The sequence below is a fragment of the Epargyreus clarus genome, unplaced genomic scaffold (assembly GCF_041222505.1).
Source record: "Epargyreus clarus isolate Ecla_fem2 unplaced genomic scaffold, WU_Ecla_fem_2.2 ptg000022l, whole genome shotgun sequence".
Classification (NCBI taxonomy): Eukaryota; Metazoa; Arthropoda; class Insecta; order Lepidoptera; family Hesperiidae; genus Epargyreus; species Epargyreus clarus.
Genome location: NW_027332229.1, coordinates 1,159,630 through 1,180,375, shown reverse-complemented (window position 1 = coordinate 1,180,375; position 20,746 = coordinate 1,159,630). Strand labels below are relative to the sequence as shown.

At 35.9% G+C, this 20,746-nt stretch overlaps 1 protein-coding gene across 3 annotated transcripts in view; it reads right to left on the bottom strand.

Moving 5' to 3' along the window:
• LOC140751291 (uncharacterized) overlaps nucleotides 1–16,297 on the bottom strand; it is a 32,669-nt gene extending 16,372 nt beyond the window's left edge. For 2 of the 3 annotated variants that reach the window (XM_073085185.1, XM_073085187.1), the window contains exons 1-2: nucleotides 16,089–16,297; nucleotides 8,184–8,283 (exon numbers count right to left, since the gene is read on the bottom strand). In XM_073085185.1, the coding sequence (XP_072941286.1) occupies nucleotides 8,184–8,266 (83 nt within the window). In that variant the 5' untranslated portion in view covers nucleotides 8,267–8,283; nucleotides 16,089–16,297. Of the gene's footprint in view, nucleotides 1–8,183; nucleotides 8,287–8,668; nucleotides 8,680–16,088 lie in introns of those variants that run through there. The other variant, XM_073085186.1, reaches the window with a different exon arrangement.
• Nucleotides 16,298–20,746: the final 4,449 nt, after the last annotated feature.

Here is a 20,746-nt window from a genome sequence, read left to right as displayed (position 1 = left end):
TCAAACGTATGTGAAGTCTACCAATACGCACTTGTCCAGCGCGGTGGACTATGGCCCAATCCTTCTCATTCTAAGAACAGACCCGTGTCCAGCAGTGGGACAGTAATGGGTTGATGATGACAAAATATAAACACATCTTCCATATTGTATACCTTAAAAGGTGTGATAGTTAAAACGCTCTGTGGTTCGACTCCGGGCATTACCACACCTATTTCTGCCTAATAACAGCAGTGTAGCGCTGCTGTTCTGGTTTGAAGGGTGTGGTAAGGGAGACATACTTTTCCGAGGCATTCCAGCTTAGTCTTTTTTTTTATAATATAGGAGTAGCAGACGAGCATACAGTCCACCTGATGGTAAGTGGCTACTGCCGCCCATGGACATCTTTAATCAACCCCAGATAGGATTAGATATTCCCACCTATGGTCGGCCACAGATGCGCCGCTACCCCTGAGGACTAAGCTGGAATGCCTCGGAAAAGTCTCCCTTATTACACCCTTCAAACCGGAACACAGCAGCGCCTAACACTGCTGTTATTAGGTAGAAATAGGTGTGGCGGTGGTGCCGCCGGAGTCGAACCACAAAGGGTTCTACCACCTTCAACTTAAACCTTCCTTCCTTCCCTTACTTCCTACCTTCACCTTAGTCTTAAGAGATAGTGATGAATTTGTGGCCGAATCTATGTAAATTTGTATAATAATTGGCAAAATTTTTCATTTCTTTTTTAGTATTTGTTATTATTTATTATATTAGCCACAGAAGTAAATTCATTGAGAACTGTATATATCTATTAAAGTTTATGAAATAAAGCGAAAAACGCAGAAAAATAGCAGTTTCTTGTATGGAGACCCCCTTTTTTCCCCTGACAGACAACGGACGCTTACTAATAAGGTTCCGTTTTTACCCTTTGGGCACGGAACTCTAGAAGTAGGTGGTACAAACCTTGTTAGAAACCTTGGTTCGACTCCGGCGGCACCACCGCCACACCTATTTCTGTTATAACAGCAGAGTTAACCGCTGCTGTGTTCTGGTTTGAAGTGTGTGGTAAGGGTGTCATTTCCGTGGCGTTCCAGCTTAGTCCTGAGAGGTAGCGGCGCACCTGTGGCCGATCTCAGGTAGTCTCTACTCATTTTATAAAAAATATTCACTTTGTCAGAAAGATTTTTAAGAAAATTAAAAAAAAGCATTTAACGTTTCACCGGAAATATATGATGTGATTCATTCAAACAGATCAGAGTCGAATGTAAACCGGAAGTACGTCATCACTCAATTGATCGATTGAACTGAACTGTGAACGGAGTCGTATTGTGAGTTGTGAACTTGTGATATATTAAACTTAGCCTAGGTTCATATGACATTTTCCTGTACCTTTATTTATAATATAGGAGTAGCAGAGGAACATGCAGTCCACCTGATGGTAAGTGGCTACTGCCCATGGGCATCTGTAATCAACCCCAGATAGGATTAGATATTCCTACCTGAGGTCGGCAGATGCGCCGCTACCCCTGAGGACTAAGCTGGAACGCCTCGTATAAGTCAGGCGTCAATTTCAAGACGATGGAGTATGTTTCTATTTTATTTATCAAGGGTTTCATAATAATAAGTTAATTCTACACTTTATTCTTGAATCAATGTAAATAAAGAACTCGTTCCCTTCAAGTCACGTTTTGATATGTAATCTGTTTTAACTACTGGTATCTATGGCCGGTCGGCCTTGGTTTTGATTGTCGGACATAGAATAAGTAATATGTAGAGATGATATTCGTGGAAAAAAAATTACATTTAAAAAGTATGTTTCATATGAAAGATATGTACTTATAAAATATATTAAAAAGTTTTAACTGTCTTCGTACACAAATATGTTGATACAAAATCTTATTTTTTCAAATTATTACTTGTAAAATATTTTTATCAAAAATAACGTTGTAACACTTGTAACATGTTATTTTTGATTACAGATTAATTATTATTGTAACAATCCGTAAATAAAGATTATAAAATTAATTTATATTAAAGATTATTACTTACGAAATACTTATTTTAATTTAATTTTAAAAGAAAAATAACACAAATATTTAGAGATATTTAAGTAAAAAAGACGAAACATGCGCGCAAATCTTTTTACTCGCCATTTAGTCGGGTATAAAGTACATTATATTTTTTATTAAGATAATAATTATGTAATAATTATATTACGTAATGACACACAACGAAATTAAAAGAGAAAAACGTATTTAATATCTTCATCAAGTAATAAAAAATATGAAAGGACTTATGTAATAAAAACATGAAATTAAGTTGTTGTAAGTATTTTTTTTACATTTATTTTCACCAAATAATTATATTTATTTTTTCTAATTGACAGGTCAATGTTCGCATGAAGCACCTTATATTTAACTAGCGGACCCGGCAAACTTTGTACCGCCTCAAAATCTATTTATCAAATATATTTCATATAAAATATAGCCTATGTTACTCGTGCATAATGTAGCTTTCGAATGGTGAAAGAATTTTTAAAATCGTTCCAGTAGTTTTTGAGCCTTTTCATTACAATCAAACAAACAAACAAAGATTTCCTCTTTATAATATTAGTATAGATTAATAATATTGTAGTTGAGAATGTATATACAATGTAATTTTCGCATTATGTCATACTCTACAATTACAATGTCATAATCATTGACAATTAGACACGTGTGAGGAAGCGCGCCAAATAGATAACCAAAGTTGCCACTTCTAAAATAATGTCGAGTGCTTGTATTTTTTGATGTGAAACATCTATAGCCGCACGTAAAACCGATTTCTGGCGTGGCGACGCGTGCCGTGGCATGCACGCTATACGATGGTATATATATATATATATATATATATATATATATATACAGTCTATATGCAGTAGTGTGTACGGTGTGGCGACGCGTCGCCATGCGCAATCGAATTCAATAAATAGTCATCGTTATCTGGAAAAAAATCGTAATATTTTATTTTATCATTATGACATATTTAGTTCCTATCACAATATGTTCTTTTCTGCATATTACTTTTACAAAATAATGTCGATGTTTCACATCTGCCAGGCGTCCCGTGACGGCTCACATTTTTTTGTTATTATAAGATTAAAGTAATAAATGATGTTCTGTCCACTTAATAATAAATCGTCAGTGTCCATGGACAAAGCAGAGATAGCCCAATAGTTTAGAAACTCGGCCTCTCGAACGAATGGTCCGAGGTTCAAATCCTAGCGCACCTCTGTTTTTTTCAAAGTTATATGCGTATTAGAAATTAATGATCACTTGCAAAACGGTAAAAAAAGAAGAACATATCGTGAGGAAACCTGCATACCTGAGAGATTTATATAAAAAAATCTATTAGTGGATATAAACGTATTATGGCACATGTTGATGATTATGAAAGAATATATTGCAAGTAACAATACAGAAATATTGTTTGAATAAAACAAAATTGTTTTAAGGTGGTCGTGGTACGAAAAAAAAGTGTTGAGGCAATCTTGAAATGAAACTTTCCTGAACTATGATGGTTTTTAAAAGATGGTGGTAGGCCCCCTGGAATCCCTTATAGGCGTTTTTATAGCATATTCTCTTAAAATAAGTATATTAAACATCGAGCGAACATTTACATGTAATTTATCTAGATATTATCTTCGCTATTTATAAATGGCAACATTGATTATCACGCGCCATTAGTCAGGTCAAAGACCCGATGACATTGAAAATGGCAAGTCTCCAAGCGAACAATTTCATTTTAACTTTCATCTTCATTCGCACGTGTTCTAAAATTACTGACGTGACGTAATTTTGGAATTCTACGAACAATAAAATTGTATTGTTTGTATATTTTCTGATTTTCTGACATCATAGATAATTAAAGATTACTCATTCCTAACAAGAAATAGTTGCGTAAAAAAGTTTTGCCACGTCTCCGTGCTAAAATGTCCTTAAAATATTTGAAATAATTATTTATTAATTATTTATTATAATTATATATATAAAAATGTTTTTATTTGTCAAGAATTAAAAAAAAGAACTTACAAATAAGCCGTTTGTGGCTCCATTCAATTTCAATGCGGCGAAGTATCTTTACTAATCTATGAGTAACATTTTATTCATAGTAAATGAATTTCTTTTGTCGTAGTTGAGAACAACACGAACGAAATAATTTTGTTTTAAATTTTCGCTCGATTCCCATTCGATTCCTTAAAACAGTGGCACTCTGGTAGTGGTGACACAAATGAAATCTTGAACAATTTGGTACGTGTGTATTTTTTGAATAATCAGGAAGTAAGCATAGATTTATAACCTCGTCCCTGTAGTTCCGGGAGTAGAATAGGACTACGGTATCTCCTGCCTATCGTAAGAGGCGACTAAAAGGGGGTTTCCGGGGTTGCGGGTGGCAAGAGTGGGAGCTCGAATTGCCAGTCAGCGACCCCGGGAAGGACGGCGGTATGTGTGGTCGCATTCCGTCGTACACACCAGACGGTGTAGCGAGCGTGAAGCTCACGTGGACGGAGCCCGACGGGGCGCTAAGAGGACTCCGGTTGCGTTCCGTTGGAGATCCCGGAATCCTCTACGCAGCGCCGAGGACGGCCACCGGGGGGGTTAGTGCGGTAAGAGTCCCACATAACCCTGTGTCGCTCCCACGGCACCGGGTACCTTTTGAAGGTTTCCCCCTCGCTAACAAAAAAAGGTGTGGGATTACGCCTTTAAGTTGAACCACGATGGATTCTACCAAACACTTTTCACATTTAGTCGTTTGATGCTGTTTTTACTTTTGGATAATATTTGAAATTGGTAAAATCCGTTGTAGTTCGACTCCGGCGGCACCGCCACACCTATTTCTGCCTAATAACTGCAGTGTTAAGCGCTGCTGTGTTCTGGTTTGAAGGGTGTGTTAGGGGACATACTTTTCCAGGGCATTCCAGCTTAGTCCTCAGGGGTAATAACGCATCTGTGGCCGACCTCACTGTTATCTTATCCGGGGTTGATTATAGATGTCCAGCAGCAGTAGCCACTTACCGGGTGGTCTGCATACTCGTATTATTAAGTACAAAAAATACATTAGAGTTATGTATAATCACACGTTTTTATGACGTAAAAAAACGTTAAAACATTACATAATGGTGATGCAAATAATCACATAAACATCGATGCTTAATATGGCTTCTACAATTTCATTATGTTATATAAATAACGTATTTGCGTACATGTTACATGATGAGCACGCCGTGGTTTATAAGGTTCTGTAGTTCCGTATCCAAAGGGTAAAACGGAACCCTATTATAATGCGCGTAAAACTGCTAGTCCGCTCTGTATTCTTACCATGAGCTGTTACGTTTTGACAAATATGACTGTTTTGGTATTTGTTTACGTATTTGCCCATACAATTTCCAATCAGCGCCCCTAGCGGATTGTAACAGAACTATAGTGTCAGTAACGTAACATTAAATGTCTAAATTGACGAAATGGCGCTTTATGTTTTGTCTCTCCTTTTTGCGAACATGTGAGGCAGACGGAAAGACTTGAGCACTTACTTATTGTTACGTTTACTCAGTCTTCTGAAGCAAATGGAACAGAATATGGGATTGAGTAAACGTAACGTAAAATTGTGGGATGTTTTGAAAACTCATGGTAAGGGTACTGAATATAGAAATGAATTGCGTCGCCACATAGATTAGTAAGTCGCCATAGCAAATTGTATGAATTCACCTATTCGCAACAACTTCTGAGCGTACTAGCAGTTTGGCGCGGACTATTACTAAGCCTCCGCTGTTTGTCCGTCTTTCACAGGGATCTTGAACCATAATAGATAGACACTTGATTTTTTACAGGGTATGCATAACGGTGGCCGCTATAACAAAAAATATTCTAAATAAAGCTCATAGATTAGTAAAGATTACTCACTTCTAACAAGAAAATGTACTTACCCAGTTTTGACAATTGAAATAGTTGCGTAAAAAAGATTTGCCACGTCTCCGTGCTAAAATGTCCCTAAAATATGTGAAATAATCATTTATTTATTATGTAAATTACGCAGTTTTAGTTATTTATTCGTAAATTTTCTCTAAAAATGTTTTTATTTGTCATGAATTCAAAAAAATAACTTACTAATAAGCCGTTTGTGGCTTCATTCAATTTCAAGGCGGCGAAGTATCTTTACTAATCTATGGTAAAGCTTGAAAATAAATGTGATGGTAAGTCAATGCCTTATCCTTCTGTAACCAACTTCATGTAGAACAAGTTTTACCTGAAACCGATTACAGATGCATTGCAACTCCTGAGGTTAGGATCTAGGGATGGCGATCTGAGATCGATTAAGCAACGATCTTTTGGGCCAATAATATCGATTATTTTAATCGATCTCCAGCAATGGATCTATTCAGTCTGTTTTCGCTATCTTCGCCCCTTCTTAGCGTAAAAGATCGAAGGTCAATTTTTGGAGAATCAATTCTTTGGGCGTCGATTTTTTTTTTTGTGAATCGATTTGTTACACTTTGATTCGAATCGATTCAAGAATCGATCTTTTTCGGAAAGAATCGCCATTCCTACAAGATATTAGGCTCGTGTATACCATTAAAACAACATAATTAGTACATAATAATAAATAATAAAATATTATTTCGTGACCTCGTATCACGACCTCGGCGTCTTTTATTTCATTCGAACTCTGTTTACTTTCATTGTCCTACAGATATTTAAAATTATTTAATTATCTGTAAATAAATTCCCGCCTAATTATTTTTTTTATTTAATACCAGTAACAGAAGGTCACAAAACCTTAACCTTACTGCCAAGTACCTATAATATACTCGTATTTATGTACATAATTATAAATTTAATTAGAATTGTTTACATTAATTACATAATTACAAATGCGTAATTTTAATCATTTCTGACAGCCTCTGTTTATATTATAAAATTAAATTATATAAAGTTGAAATATTTCACAAATTTTACCGCCATTCATAATGACAACTCACAATTTTTTAAAAATAAACCTTACGTAAAAATATTCGTTACACAATGCCAAGTTTTCTACGGTGACTGAATAAAATTATTTTAGTTACGATTTCCGCCCACATTTTAACCTACTTAGTTTTTATAAATTTTATTAGTGAGATAAGGACTTAGATTTGAAAATAATAAAACTCTGGTCTAATGCTGCAACGCCATTGTTAAGACTGAAGAGAGAGACGCTTTCTACACTCACAGCCCCACTCTAGGATCCCCTACGTCATAGGTGCGATGAACGCACACAAAGACGAATACACAAACACCCAGACCCAGAAAATTCAACATTCAGATATCTGTCTACCCTGGGATCGAATCCGGAACCCTTTGCGCGTCAGCCCGCTAGGTGACCGCTCTGCCAAACGGGTCATTATCTTTCTGTCGATTTTGTAAAAATCTCTCGTCAATAATCATTTTTCCTAAATGCCCCAGAAGTGAAACTTTAAAAATTATATATTTTACTTATAGATTAGTATTGATATCTCAGCGCCTTGTAATTGAAGGAAGTCATAAACGTAAAATGGCTGACTGTTTTCCCATTACGTCTCCGACTGTCATGGTATTACGCGGAACAATGCCGAAATGAGCAGTTAAGTGGTGCAAAAACAACATGAAATCGAAGAAAAAGTGCAGAGAAATATCGCTTCATTCGTAAATGCTCTAATAATTACATATTTTTAATATTTCTCAAACATGAACAGATGACAGTGACAATTTCAATTGTCAAAACTGGTTGCATTTTCTTGTTAGGAGTGAGTAATCTTTACTATAATAATCTATAATTTTACTATTTTCTCCACAGTTCATTGTATTTTTAATTCCTTACAACGCTGTTAACAATAAACTAGTTTCTTTATGTCGTGTTGAAAAGTTCATAAACTTCTAATTAATCCTGATGAGGAGAATGAGATAAAATTATTAAAATCGTGTATTGTCATCGGTTCTTCATAAGTATTCAAAATTTTAAATTAATCGGACCGTTCGAAGTGGGTGAAAATCGAGTACAAAGATTCCGTTACATACATACATACATACATACATACATACATACATACATACATACATACATACATACAACCCAAGCTAATAAAAACGTGGTGATAAAGTAAGAAGCATGTCAGAAAACCTTTGTAAATAAAAAAATAATATTCAAATACTTACATTAAAGCAACAAAATATGGATGCAACCTGATGTTACTCAGTCCGCCATCTTGCGCGATTTCGATATCACCGGAAGCAGCCATTTTGAATCAGTTGTCATCTGTCAACAAAAAAGTGCGTTATTAAACGTAAGCATCGGAAAAAAATATTTCAAAATTCTAAGTCTGTATTTAATAACATGATAAAAAGGCTGACATAAATTTATATAAAATCGAAGAGTTGGAAAGCAGTTCATCTGATGGTAAATGGCCATCTATGATCATAGGTGAGTTATGAAGGTAGAACCGACTGTGGTTTGTCTCCGGCGGCACCACCGTCACACCTATTTCTGCCTAATAAAGCAGTGTTAAGCACTGCTGTGTTCTGATTAGAAGGGTGAGGTAAGGGAGACATACATTTCCGTGGTTCCAGCTTAGTCCTCAGGGGTAGCGCGTCTGTGGCCGACCTCTGGTAGGAATCTAACCTATCTCATCTGGGGTTGATTACGGATATCCATGTTCGGTAGCCGTAACCATCAGGTGCATGCTCGTCTGTTACTCTTATATTAAAAAGAATACCCAAGTTGATAGGACCACTAAACCTCCCGGATAATTCCCAGACAGCCTTCAAACAATCACAAACCCGGGAGGCAGTTCAAAAAGGAATTTTATTCATTTTAACTACTTAGACAATATAGGGCAGTGTAGGTCAGAGGTTGTGGATCTCGTATAACAATTAGGTATTGTTTAATTGAAGATCTACTTTAGATCTAATACGCGATCTAGATAGTTCTTAGGATATTAAGTCTTGCCATTTGGTGTTGAAACTATGGGGCCATGGATATCTAATGTTATTTTTCAAGCATTTGTCCAAATGTTTGATCATCATCAACCCAATACTGTCCCACTGCTGGACACGGGTCTACTCTCAGAATGAGAAGGATTAGGCCATAGTCCACCGCGCTGGACAAATTATTGGTAGATTTTGAAAACTTATTTTAAGATTTCTCAGGTATGCAGGTTTCCTCACGATGTTTTCTTTCACCGTTTAAGCAAGTGATAGGTAATTAATTTCTAATACACACATAATTTTTGAAAAATTATAGGTGGCTCTGGGATTTGAACCACGTACCCCTCGATCAAGAGGCAGAGTTTCTTAACCACTAGGCTATCACTGCTTTGAAGTTTAACCGTTTGATAGAGTCAACGAATGACCATAGAGCTGGCACTTACTTCGGGCAGAAAATTAGCCTCTCTATCCAACGAGATAATGTTGTAAGCATAAAAAAATCGGTAGAATTCAACTAAGGAAGAATATTTTCGCTTTATCAATTGAATATTAAATAGGTGAATAGTAAACCAATTTTCACAATGCCATCACTTCTATGGCTTCTACAATAACAACATATAATAAAAACAAAAAATAAATGAAAATTTGGTGACACGGAACTCTCCGTGTGCGAGTTTGCCTCTCACTTGGTCAATATTATCTTGTAATTTCGATATTTCATAATAAAAGATTTATTTCAAACTGAGTTGGTAGGTTAATATGATATCATTCAAGGATAAATCTATATGATAAATACATTTAATCAACAAATATAAATAATAAACTCACCTGACCACAAATAATGTTATTTCCACGAAGTTATCGAGTAAACTGTTTTAAACCAATGGGTAATTGATAATTCGTAATCGTGACTTTATTTTAAAATTAGGTCAGTTAGGGTAGGGCTAGGGCTTATGATAACGATATTGTTTTAAAAAAAATAATTAAACGAGCATTTTTTTTATAATATAGGAGTAGCAGACGAGCATGCAGTCCACCTGAAGGTAAGTGGCTTCTGCCGCCCATGGACATCTGTAATCATCTGTAATCTGTACCTGAGGTCGACCACAGATGCGCCGCTACCCCTGAGGACTAAGCTGGAACGCCACGGAAAAGTCTGTCTCCCTTACCACACCCTTCAAACCGGAACACAGCAGCGCCTAACACTGCTGTTATTAGGTAGAAATAGGTGTGGCGGTGGTGCCGCCGGAGTCGAACCAGAAAGGGTTCTACCACCTTCAAAACATACAGTCAACTTGACAAACATTAAAATATAGTTCGTATCCAAAGGATAGAAACGGAAATCTATTACTCTCTCCGCTTTCTGCTATGTCCGTCTCTATCCTTCTACCACGAGGCCAGATACCGGGAGAGGGGGTCACAGGGGTCATGACCCCCAAAACCGTCGAGTCTGACTAGCACGTGTCAGATATTTTCATGGGAAAACCTGGTATATGCGGAGAGGATACGCCGGACTTTACAAATAATACTAAAATATACAAAAAACGCCTTTGAAAAAAGCGGTCCAATTTAATAAAATTTATCCTGTGACTCCAATCCTGCCACAAATTTTATGGCTGCATAGACTATTACTGTTATAGTGACCACGTACTCTGTAAAAAAAAAAATGTGAGCCGTCACGGGACGCCTGGCAGATGTGAAACATCGACATTATTTTGTAAAAGTAATATGCAGAAAAGAACATATTGTGATAGGAACTAAATATGTCATAATGATAAAATAAAATATTACGATTTTTTTCCAGATAACGATGACTATTTATTGAATAAACATTTATTTTCCTTAAATACAAGAATTTACGAATTTATTTCAAATCGTGACTACTTAATTCGTTTAATCAGTGGTCGATTGCGCATGGCGACGCGTCGCCACACCGTACACACTACTGCATATAGACTGTATATACGAGTATATACCATCGTATAGCGTATGCGTCGCCACGCCAGAAATCGGTTTTACGTGCGGCTATAGATGTTTCACATCAAAAAAACAAGTGTCTATCTATTACGGTTCACGAGATAGAGCCCTGGATAGACGGACAGACAGCGGTTTAGTAATATACGGAAGGTATTTTTATGTAAGTGTAAAGATTACTTATCCTATGTAAGTATATATCTTTTGCTAATCTTTTAGGTGGAGTTAGTAACACTTATCTTTAAAAGATAGCGATTTGACCTATTTTGTGTTTTAAAGAAAGTATCAGACGAGCATGCAGTCTTGCCTTGCCTGATGGTAAGTGGCTACGGCCGCCCATGGACATCTGTAATCAATCACAGACAAGATTCCTATCCGAGGTCGACCACAGATACGTTGCTACCATTGAGGACTGCGACTAGACTAAGATATGTATGACAGTGATAGTCTAGTGGTTAAGAAACTCGGCCTCTCGATCCAGGGGTCCGAGGTTCAAATCCCAGGCACGCACCTCTGATTTTTCAAAGTTATATGCGTATTAGAAATTAATTATCACTTGCTAAACGGTGAAGGACATCGTGAGGAAACCTGCATACCTGAGAGATTTATAAAAAAAAATCTCAAAGGTATGTGAAGTCTACCAATACGCACTTGTCCAGCGCGGTGGACTATGGCCTAATCCTTCTCATTCTGAGAGGATCCGTGCCCAGCAGTGAGACAGTAATGGGTTGCTGATGATGATGGATAAGTATGTCTCCCTTACCACACCCTTCAAACCAGAACACAGAAGTTACACTGCTGTTATAACAGAAATAGGTGTGGCGGTGGTGCCGCCGGAGTCGAACCACAACGGGCTCTACCATCTTCCACCTCATGGTAAATCAACCTCAGATAGTATTAGTTTTTACATTAATTTAATAAAATTTATCATCATCATCAACCCGTCACTGTCCCACCGCTGGTCACGGGTCTCCTCTCATAATGAGGATTAGGCCATAGTCCACCGCGCTGGTCAAGTGCGTATTGGTACTATACGATAAAATTACTATCTTAAAAAGTAGAACTTATATTATTTAAAACTAGCTGACCCGGCAAACTTTGTACCGCCTCAAAACCTATTTATCAAATATATTTCATATAAAATATAACTATGTTACTCGTGGATAATGTAGCTTTCGAATGGTGAAAGAATTATTAAAATCGGTCCAGTAGTTTTTGAACCTATTCATTACAACCAAACAAACAAACAAATCAAGTTTTCCTCTTTATAATATTAGTATAGATTAAAATTAAATATGTTTTTCACATAACTACTACACATTTGTAATAATATTTTAAGTGTTGATTTTTTAGAAGACCTGCATGGCGGAACGGTCGCCATGCCGCTCATGTGCAGGGTCCCGGGTTCGATCCCCAGCCAGACAGACTAAATAATGAATTTAGGTTTCTGTTTCTGGGTCTGGGTGTTTGTGTCTGTCTTTGTGTGTCCATAGCATCCACGATACAGGGAAACCTAGTGTGAGGCTGTGAGTGTAGAAAGCATTCCACTTTTTAGGTATTTTTAACAGCCTGACAACATTATGATGGCCAGTGGCGCTTTTTTTTATAATTATGCCTTAACGATGAGGCAGACAGGCTACCTGATGGAAAGCAGTCACCGTCGCTTATGGACATTTGTAACACCAGAGGAGTGGCTAATGCATCGCCGGCTTTGTATGAGAGCTCTTTTCAGACCTTTTTTGAAGAGCCCCATGTCATAGCGCTCCGGGAATACCTCAGAAGGAAGTTCATTCCACATCTAGCACGTGGCAAGAACGTCCGTGCAAACCGAACCGTGGAGGACCGCCACGAGTCCAGTTGGAGTCCAGTAGCTCCTGACACTAGCACCGAAAAGTTAATCGGACTATAAGCATAGATTAGTAAAGATACATCGCCGCCTTGAAATTGAATGAAGCCACAAATGGCTTATTTTAGTAAGGTAAAGTCACCTATTTCCGCGGTATTTTCACCAAAACTAGAAAGAGCGTCAGATATTAAGCATTTGCTACGGCTTAATAATGAATTAGATAATTTTGTCAGAAGCTTTATTATCTGTACTCTTGAAATAGACTCGACATTTTACGATTAAATATTGATTTAAATGTGTATTTTAAATAAATATGAACCAAGGCAGAAAACCCTAATTCCGATGTAAAAATCCTTATTCCGATGTATTTGGTTCCTAATTCCGAGTATACAAAATAAGGGAGTGAAAGAGATAGAACGACAGCTACATGGTGTGTAAAAATAAATGTTATTTATTGAATTTAGTTTCAATTTCGATTTTTTTTTTATTAGTTAAAGAGTAGCTTTATCAAAAGTGTTCTTAGCTATGATTAAAGGGAAGCTGCCGAAATAAAACTTTTTTATAGTATAGTTTCATGATTGGTTAATTTTACTAATGTATATCATGTATTTTTTTTAAACTGCAGTCAATTCGTGTATCTGCAATACAATTTTGGACATTCTTCTTCGTGCACTTTACTAAGGTTTATTATCGTACACCATAAATAATAATAATAATATGGAATACCGTCATGAGGTTTATAGAATTATTTCATTTTGAATAATTTAATCAAATGAAAACGTCGTAAAATGTTCTAGTTCTTATTTAAATATCCATTAAAATCGTATAAGATTGTTAATTCTTCATTAATTAGGATTAAGCGAATTACTGATACAAACAATAGAAATGTTCTTCAAAACTGATGAAAACTTTAAACACCCTGTATAGTATTTTGCGGTTATGCCGCGGATTAATGTGCCCATATAACCTAATTCCGACTTATATACATCGGAATAGCGTTTCATAACTAAAAATCACGTTTCCAAATTCCGATTATTAAATAATAAAAGACTTTTACACAATTTAGAGACAGAAAGATGCTTTATTAAAATATGTACATAATAATATACAATACTTGTTCAATATTACATCCATATCTGGATGAACTTCATTTTCTCTCCTTAGTTGTGCCATAGAAGAAATTAGGAAAGTACATAGATAGGTCATCTTTGATATTATATAATTAGGTAATGCAGTACAATGCAGTACCACGGAAAATGATTTCGATATTAATTGAGTATTAAATTTGTCAAATTCGAAGCAAGACGTGCTTATTTATTACAACAGCTACAAAAATTGAAATTAAAAACAAGTCTATGAAATTGCTATTCCGTGGTATACCTCGGTTTAAGGGACAGCCCAAAATATTTGGCACCTAATGCCGCTGTATTTTTAAACTTATTTTTACTCTTATCTGTTAAGAAATGGGCACAATATTTAAATGTTATCGATTCCATATATAATCAATATAATGTTTTTATCGAAACACTATCACACACATGCAAATTTATTGAAATAATCACTATTTGAGAAATCGTGACGTTCACGTGAAAAAGACCCAAAATGTATGAAGCATACGTTTAATGGAGGCACTAATGCAAAACTATGCGATTATTTAAAAAACCTTACACATAATACTATTACGATAGCCATATGACATTAGAGCGATAAATTATCTATTAAATAACATACCTTTTATTAAAAATGAGTTGGTAAATAGTTTATAAAAGCCGTTTTTGTAAATACCACGGAATATAGTGCCAATTTCAAAACCCCTCGGCATTAGGTGACTTTACCTTAAGTTCTTTTTTTGAATCCTTGACAAATAAAAACATCTTTAGAGAAAATTTACGAATAAATACGTAATTTACGTAATAAATAAATAATTATTTCAAATATTTTATGGACATTTTAGCACGGAGACGTGGCAAAACTTTTTTACGCAACTATTTCAATTCTCAAAACTGGGTACATTTTCTTGTTAGGAATGAGTAATCTTTACTAATCTATGACTATAAGTAATAAGGTTTTCTTCTATATTACAAGACTAAGTACTCAATGTGTGTCGCTATTCATATCTTGTATACATATTACCGGTTATGATGTGAGTGTGTTTATAAACATTGAACAGATACTGAATGCTCGCGGCTTCGTCCGCAGTCGCGAGAACGGTTAGTATGTAACAGTAATTTGTTTTAATTTTTAATTTTAATATTTAATACTTTATTTTATATGTACACAGGAAAGTAATATAGAGAAGACATTGATGTTTTTTTTATAATATAGGAGTAGCAGACGAGCATGTAGTCCACCTGATGGTAAGTGGCTACTGCTGCCCATGGGCATCTGTAATCAATCCCAGATAGGATTAGATATTCCTACCTGAGGTCGGCCACAGATGCGGCTACCCCTGAGGACTAAGCTGGAACGCCTCGGAAAAGTCTGTCTGCCTTACCACACCCTTCAAACCAGAACACAGCAGCGCTTATCACTGCTGTTATAAAGCAGAAATAGGTGTGGCGGTGGTGCCGCCGGAGTCGTACCACAAAGGGTTCTACCTTCAGTTTTAAAATTATAAATGCACAGTAAATTAAAACAGAAAAGGGATTGAAAATGTATTTTAAATCGGCCTTTTAATTTGAATATAGCGAGAATTCAGTTTCGATGCAACATAAGGTTTAGAGGCTCTTAAGGGCTTCAAGTAGTTAGCGGCCTTCAACTCTTGTACGATGCATATTATTGCAGATAAATTGATTCAATCATTTAAAAAAAATAGGCCGCAAAGAAAAAAATTAAAGTCGTGAAAACTGACAAAAAAGAAAAGAATGGTTAAAAACAATGAAAAAAAAGTAAATAAGTTTGGCGGAAAGGACAGAATCTAAGGTAAACAAAAAACAATTTTCTTTATAGACCCAATATTAGGACAATAATGATAATGATGAATAATGGCTCATGCTTAAAATATTCTAATATAGAGACACGTAGATAGAAGAGTTTAAGATAATTTTCTTATGAGTAACACAACGTTAAAGTAGGTCGGCAATACTTATCCGTTCATATAGGTATGTGTAAATTAATTCCTTATAAGTACTTCTTCAATTAACTAGTTCTACATACAGTTGTCATTAACCTACCACATAAGATTGCTGTTATTAGATTTAATTGGGAAATAAATATTCATTATTTATTTTAAATATAAATGAAACAGGAAACTGGCATTTAAGAACCATGACCCAAGGACGAAACAATAAAAAACAAATAAACAACTTTTTAATCACCTGCGGATATCCATTCAGCCATGGTATCAACCACAATACTATTTTACATATCACGTTTTAAATTTCTATTCACAGCACGTTTTGATTTATGTATATTTTTTATTTACGTATTATAAATATCGTTTCTTAAAATTAGTAATTTAAATTTACTGTCAAATTAAATACTGTTTTAAATCGGAACGCAGCACAAGCGAACGTGCCGCGCTTTCCCGCGCTACTAGATATTTAATAGCCAATCGCGAGCCAGATCAATCACGAAACAAAATGGTTGTTATCTAACAAGCACCAATTAGAATTGAGCGTTACTCCACTCGAATACAGTTTATTTTTACGCAAACATACTTTGGTACATACTGCCTTTATACATAATTTAATAACGGATGAAAAATAATTCATACGGTCAGTTGTTGTATGCAATTATGGCTTCTATACCATAGTAATTGAGGCGCCAATGTCGTGAAACGTGGACAATACACAAAGGCTTTGTTTATTTCGTTTTCGCTCCACAAGTTGATACGTTTATCTGTTATTCACTGTTATTTAGGCTATGTATTGTCTTGTCATATTGTTCGTAAATTGATTGCATAGCTACAGATTTTTATGGTCAATTACATTATTATTTAGTAGTATTTCTATGTTGTAAACAGATTAGTAAAGATTACTCACTCCTAACAAGAAAATGTACCCAGTTTTGAGAATTGAAATAGTTGCGTAAAAAAGTTTTGCCACGTCTCCGTGCTAAAATGTCCCTAAAATATTTGAAGTAATTATTTATTTATTATGTAAATTACGCAGTATTAGTTATTTATTCGTAAATTTTCTCTAAAAATGTTTTTATTTGTCAGGAATTCAAAAAAAGAACTTACTAATAAGCCGTTTGTGGCTTCATTCAATTTCAAGGCGGCGAAGTACCTTTATGGTTGTAAAGGTGACTGATCTGTGTTTTAGCACTACACATAGCAAACACATAGAGACTTGTGTCGTATCTGGGGTTGATTATAGATGTCTATACGACAGTGATTGCTTAATCTTTAATGGGCTGCAACTCGTTTCATACTTCTATGGGAATTCTCACAACGCGTATAGTCCTCGCCACACTGTTAGTCCGCTCTGAATATAGAAATGAATCGCGTCGCCATAGCAAATTGTATGACTACACCTGTTCGCAACAACTTCAGAGCGGACCTGCAATTTGGCGCGGATAGTCCGCGCATATTAAACATACAACAAAAACAGTGAGATTTTAAAATTTATGCGTGTATTTATAAGTCCAATTATTTGCGTATGTGTGAGTCGCATGGGATCACAAACCAACCTACCTACACCATATAAAACAGGTTTTACTTAAAGTCGATCACAGATACATTACTGAGGACTAAGCATAGATTAGTAAAGATTACTCACTCCTAACAAGAAAATGTACCCAGTTTTGAGAATTGAAATGGTTGCGTAAAAATGTTTTGCCACGTCTCCGTGCTAAACTGTCCCTAAAATATTTGAAATAATTATTTATTTATTACGTAAATTACGTAATTATTACGAAAATTAGTTATTTATTCGTAAATCTTCTCTAAAAATGATTTTATTTGTCAAGGATTCAAAAAAAGAACTTACTAAAATAAGCTGTTTGTGGCTTCATTCAATTTCAAGGCGGCGAAGTATCTTTACTAATCTATGGGACTAAGATGTCACCTCATATACGAAAGCTAGCACCCATACCTTTCCATGGAATCGTGGAACCTTCCACGCTAGAAATAGATGCCAGTGATACTTCCTCCGTCGAATTTTACTGGCTCTACCACCCATCGACATTATGCATGGACTAAGTGATTTGAAGGTGGTAGAACCCTCTGTGTTTCGACTCCGGCGGCTCCATCGCCACACCTATTTCTGTGTTAAGCGCTGCTGTGTTCTGGTTTGAAGGGTGTGGTAACTGGGGTTGATAACAGATGATTATTACCGGCAGTAGCCCCTTACTATCTAGTAGACTGCATTGTTTGCTCCTTTTATATTATAGAAAAGTATAGTCCGCGTAAAACTACCAGTCCGCTATGAATATAGAAATGAATCGCGTCGCCATAGCAAATTGTATAACCACACCTGCTCGCACAACTTCAGAGCGGACTAGCAGTTTGGCGGAGAGTATAAAATGCTAAATATTTCTACATCCTAACTTTAAGAAATGTACCAATCCTTTACAATATGTCTCTACGTAGTTTGCCTGTATATAATCTGTGTCTATTATCCAACTAAGCGATAGCCGCAAGCCGCAATCGCACGAAGAAACCGAGCCGCAGCCGCAAGCCACACCGCCCGCGACCAATTTACTGATCACTTTATTTTTTATCTGTGTTGGTCTCGGCCTTGTGGAGGTACGTGTGAATATTACGTCACCACACTTGTATTGGCTAGGGTTTACAGAATAAATTGTTGACTTTAATACATTGTTATATCTTTATATATATTACTTATGTGCGTGTGTATGTCACTGAACTCCTCCTAAGCGACTAGACTGATTTTTGATGAAATTTGTTGGGTGTGTTCAAGGGGACTTGAGAATGGTTTAGATTGACAATTTAGTCCGTGGGAAAAGGTTTTTTTTAATTAATGTTTAATTCGTAAGTATTATAGTTATAGAATCGGAAACTATGCATTTGATCAATTGATGATCTTTAGCAAAGTTGTTGTCCAAGAGCCCACGAGGGTTTGGGAGTTGGTAAGACAGCCAACTTTCGACAGATGGCACCACTGTCATTCCAATGCAGGTACAAATTTTCCGTTTTATGTATGTCATATTACCTATTTCTTTAAAATGCGGGCGAAGCCGCGAGCACCACTAGTTGAATTATGTGAATTAAAACTGTTATATCATATAAGCGTGCCATTATATCACATACTTTATGTTCTTATGTGATCGGCATAATGCATCGTGAACGTTGCTTTTTAACACGCTTTTATTAGCTTGGATTATATCTATGTATGTATGTAGCGAAATCTTTGAACTCGATTTTTACCCACTTTGAACGGTCCGATTAATTTAAAATTTCGAACAATTATCAAGAACCGATGACAATACACGATTTTAATAATTTTATCCCATTCTCCTCATCAGGATCGTCAGGAATCAGGATTAACTATTTTTCTTGTGCGATTTTAGCGTGGTTTTTAGTTTTAAACTATAATTTATTTAATACACGGTAGCAGATGAGCATGCAGTCCACCTGATAGTGGGTACTGCTGCCTATCTGACGTCTGCAATCAAACCCAGATAAAATTTAATCCCTACCTGAGTTCGGCCATAGATCGCCGCTACCCTTGAGGACTAAGCTGGCATGCCTCGGAAAAGTATGTCTCAGAAGGAACGCTTAACACTGTTAAGCTTGGCAGGAATAGAATTTGATTTATTAATAATCAATCTACCAAGAAATCATCTTACCAAAGATCAGAATTCCAATAGGCTTTATTAACGTCTACCCCATCTTTGTTTAAGCTCGAGATTTGGCTACGATTGTTTGGCAAACATACTTTATATTCTTATGTGATCGGTAATGTTACCGTATGTATGTACCGTATGTATGTATGTATGTATGTACCGGTTTATGTACACCCTGTCCTTAATAAGTACCATCCTCTTACTACGGCGTTGTGTATATCTGACTTATAATCCATTCCATTTTTATCTTAAAGGCGTACGCGGCCTGTACCCAGGGCCCTGACATCAAGGGACCCCAAAAGCCCAATATATTCGCTTACAAAATATCAAAACAAATCTCTGTCTTTTTAATTTATCGTAGCAATAATAAACACTCATATATCGTTTAAAAATTGGCTATACTTCAATAAATAACTATTATACATAATCGTAATATCAAGCTAAAGTGTAACCGTCTTCGTAACAAAAATCATTTAATTCACTAATTATCATAAAATTAAATAAAAATGACAATTATTCCTTCTAATGGCGCGCCTAAAGAGTTAATTTAAAATCCGAATATACCCAAGTACGACAATATTGCGCAATATATTCCTCGGAATAATGAATGGGAACCCTAATGACAGTTAATGATATCTACTTAGCGACATACACTGTTGTATGATAATCATAACGACACGTGTACAGTAGCGACGATTAGTTACCAGCTATACATTTATTGGAACTAATGCATGAAATTATTATCATTTATTTATCTATTTATTATCATTTCATGATAAAAATTGGAGGTGGAATCCTTTGTGGTTCAAATCCGGAAGCATTGCCGCCACACCTATTTCTATCTTATAACAGAAGTGTTAAGTAATGCTGTGTTCATGTTTGAACTTTGTAAGGTAGATAATCCGCGTAAGACTGCTAGTCCGCTCTGAATATAGAATAGAATCGCGTCGCCATAGCAAATTGTATGACTATACCTGCTCGCAACAACTTCAGGGCGGACTAGCACTTTGGCGGGGACTATATAAGTATAAGTAAGAAAAACACGTATTCGAGGCGTTACAACTTAGTCCTAAACGAAAAGCATTTTTAGTCAACCTTAGGTAGGAATCTAATCTCATCTGGGGTTGATTACAGATGTCCATGAGCGGCAGACGACAGTAGCCACTTAAGATCACGTGGACTACGCACGCGTTTGCTACTTCTATATTAAAAAATAGATTATGTA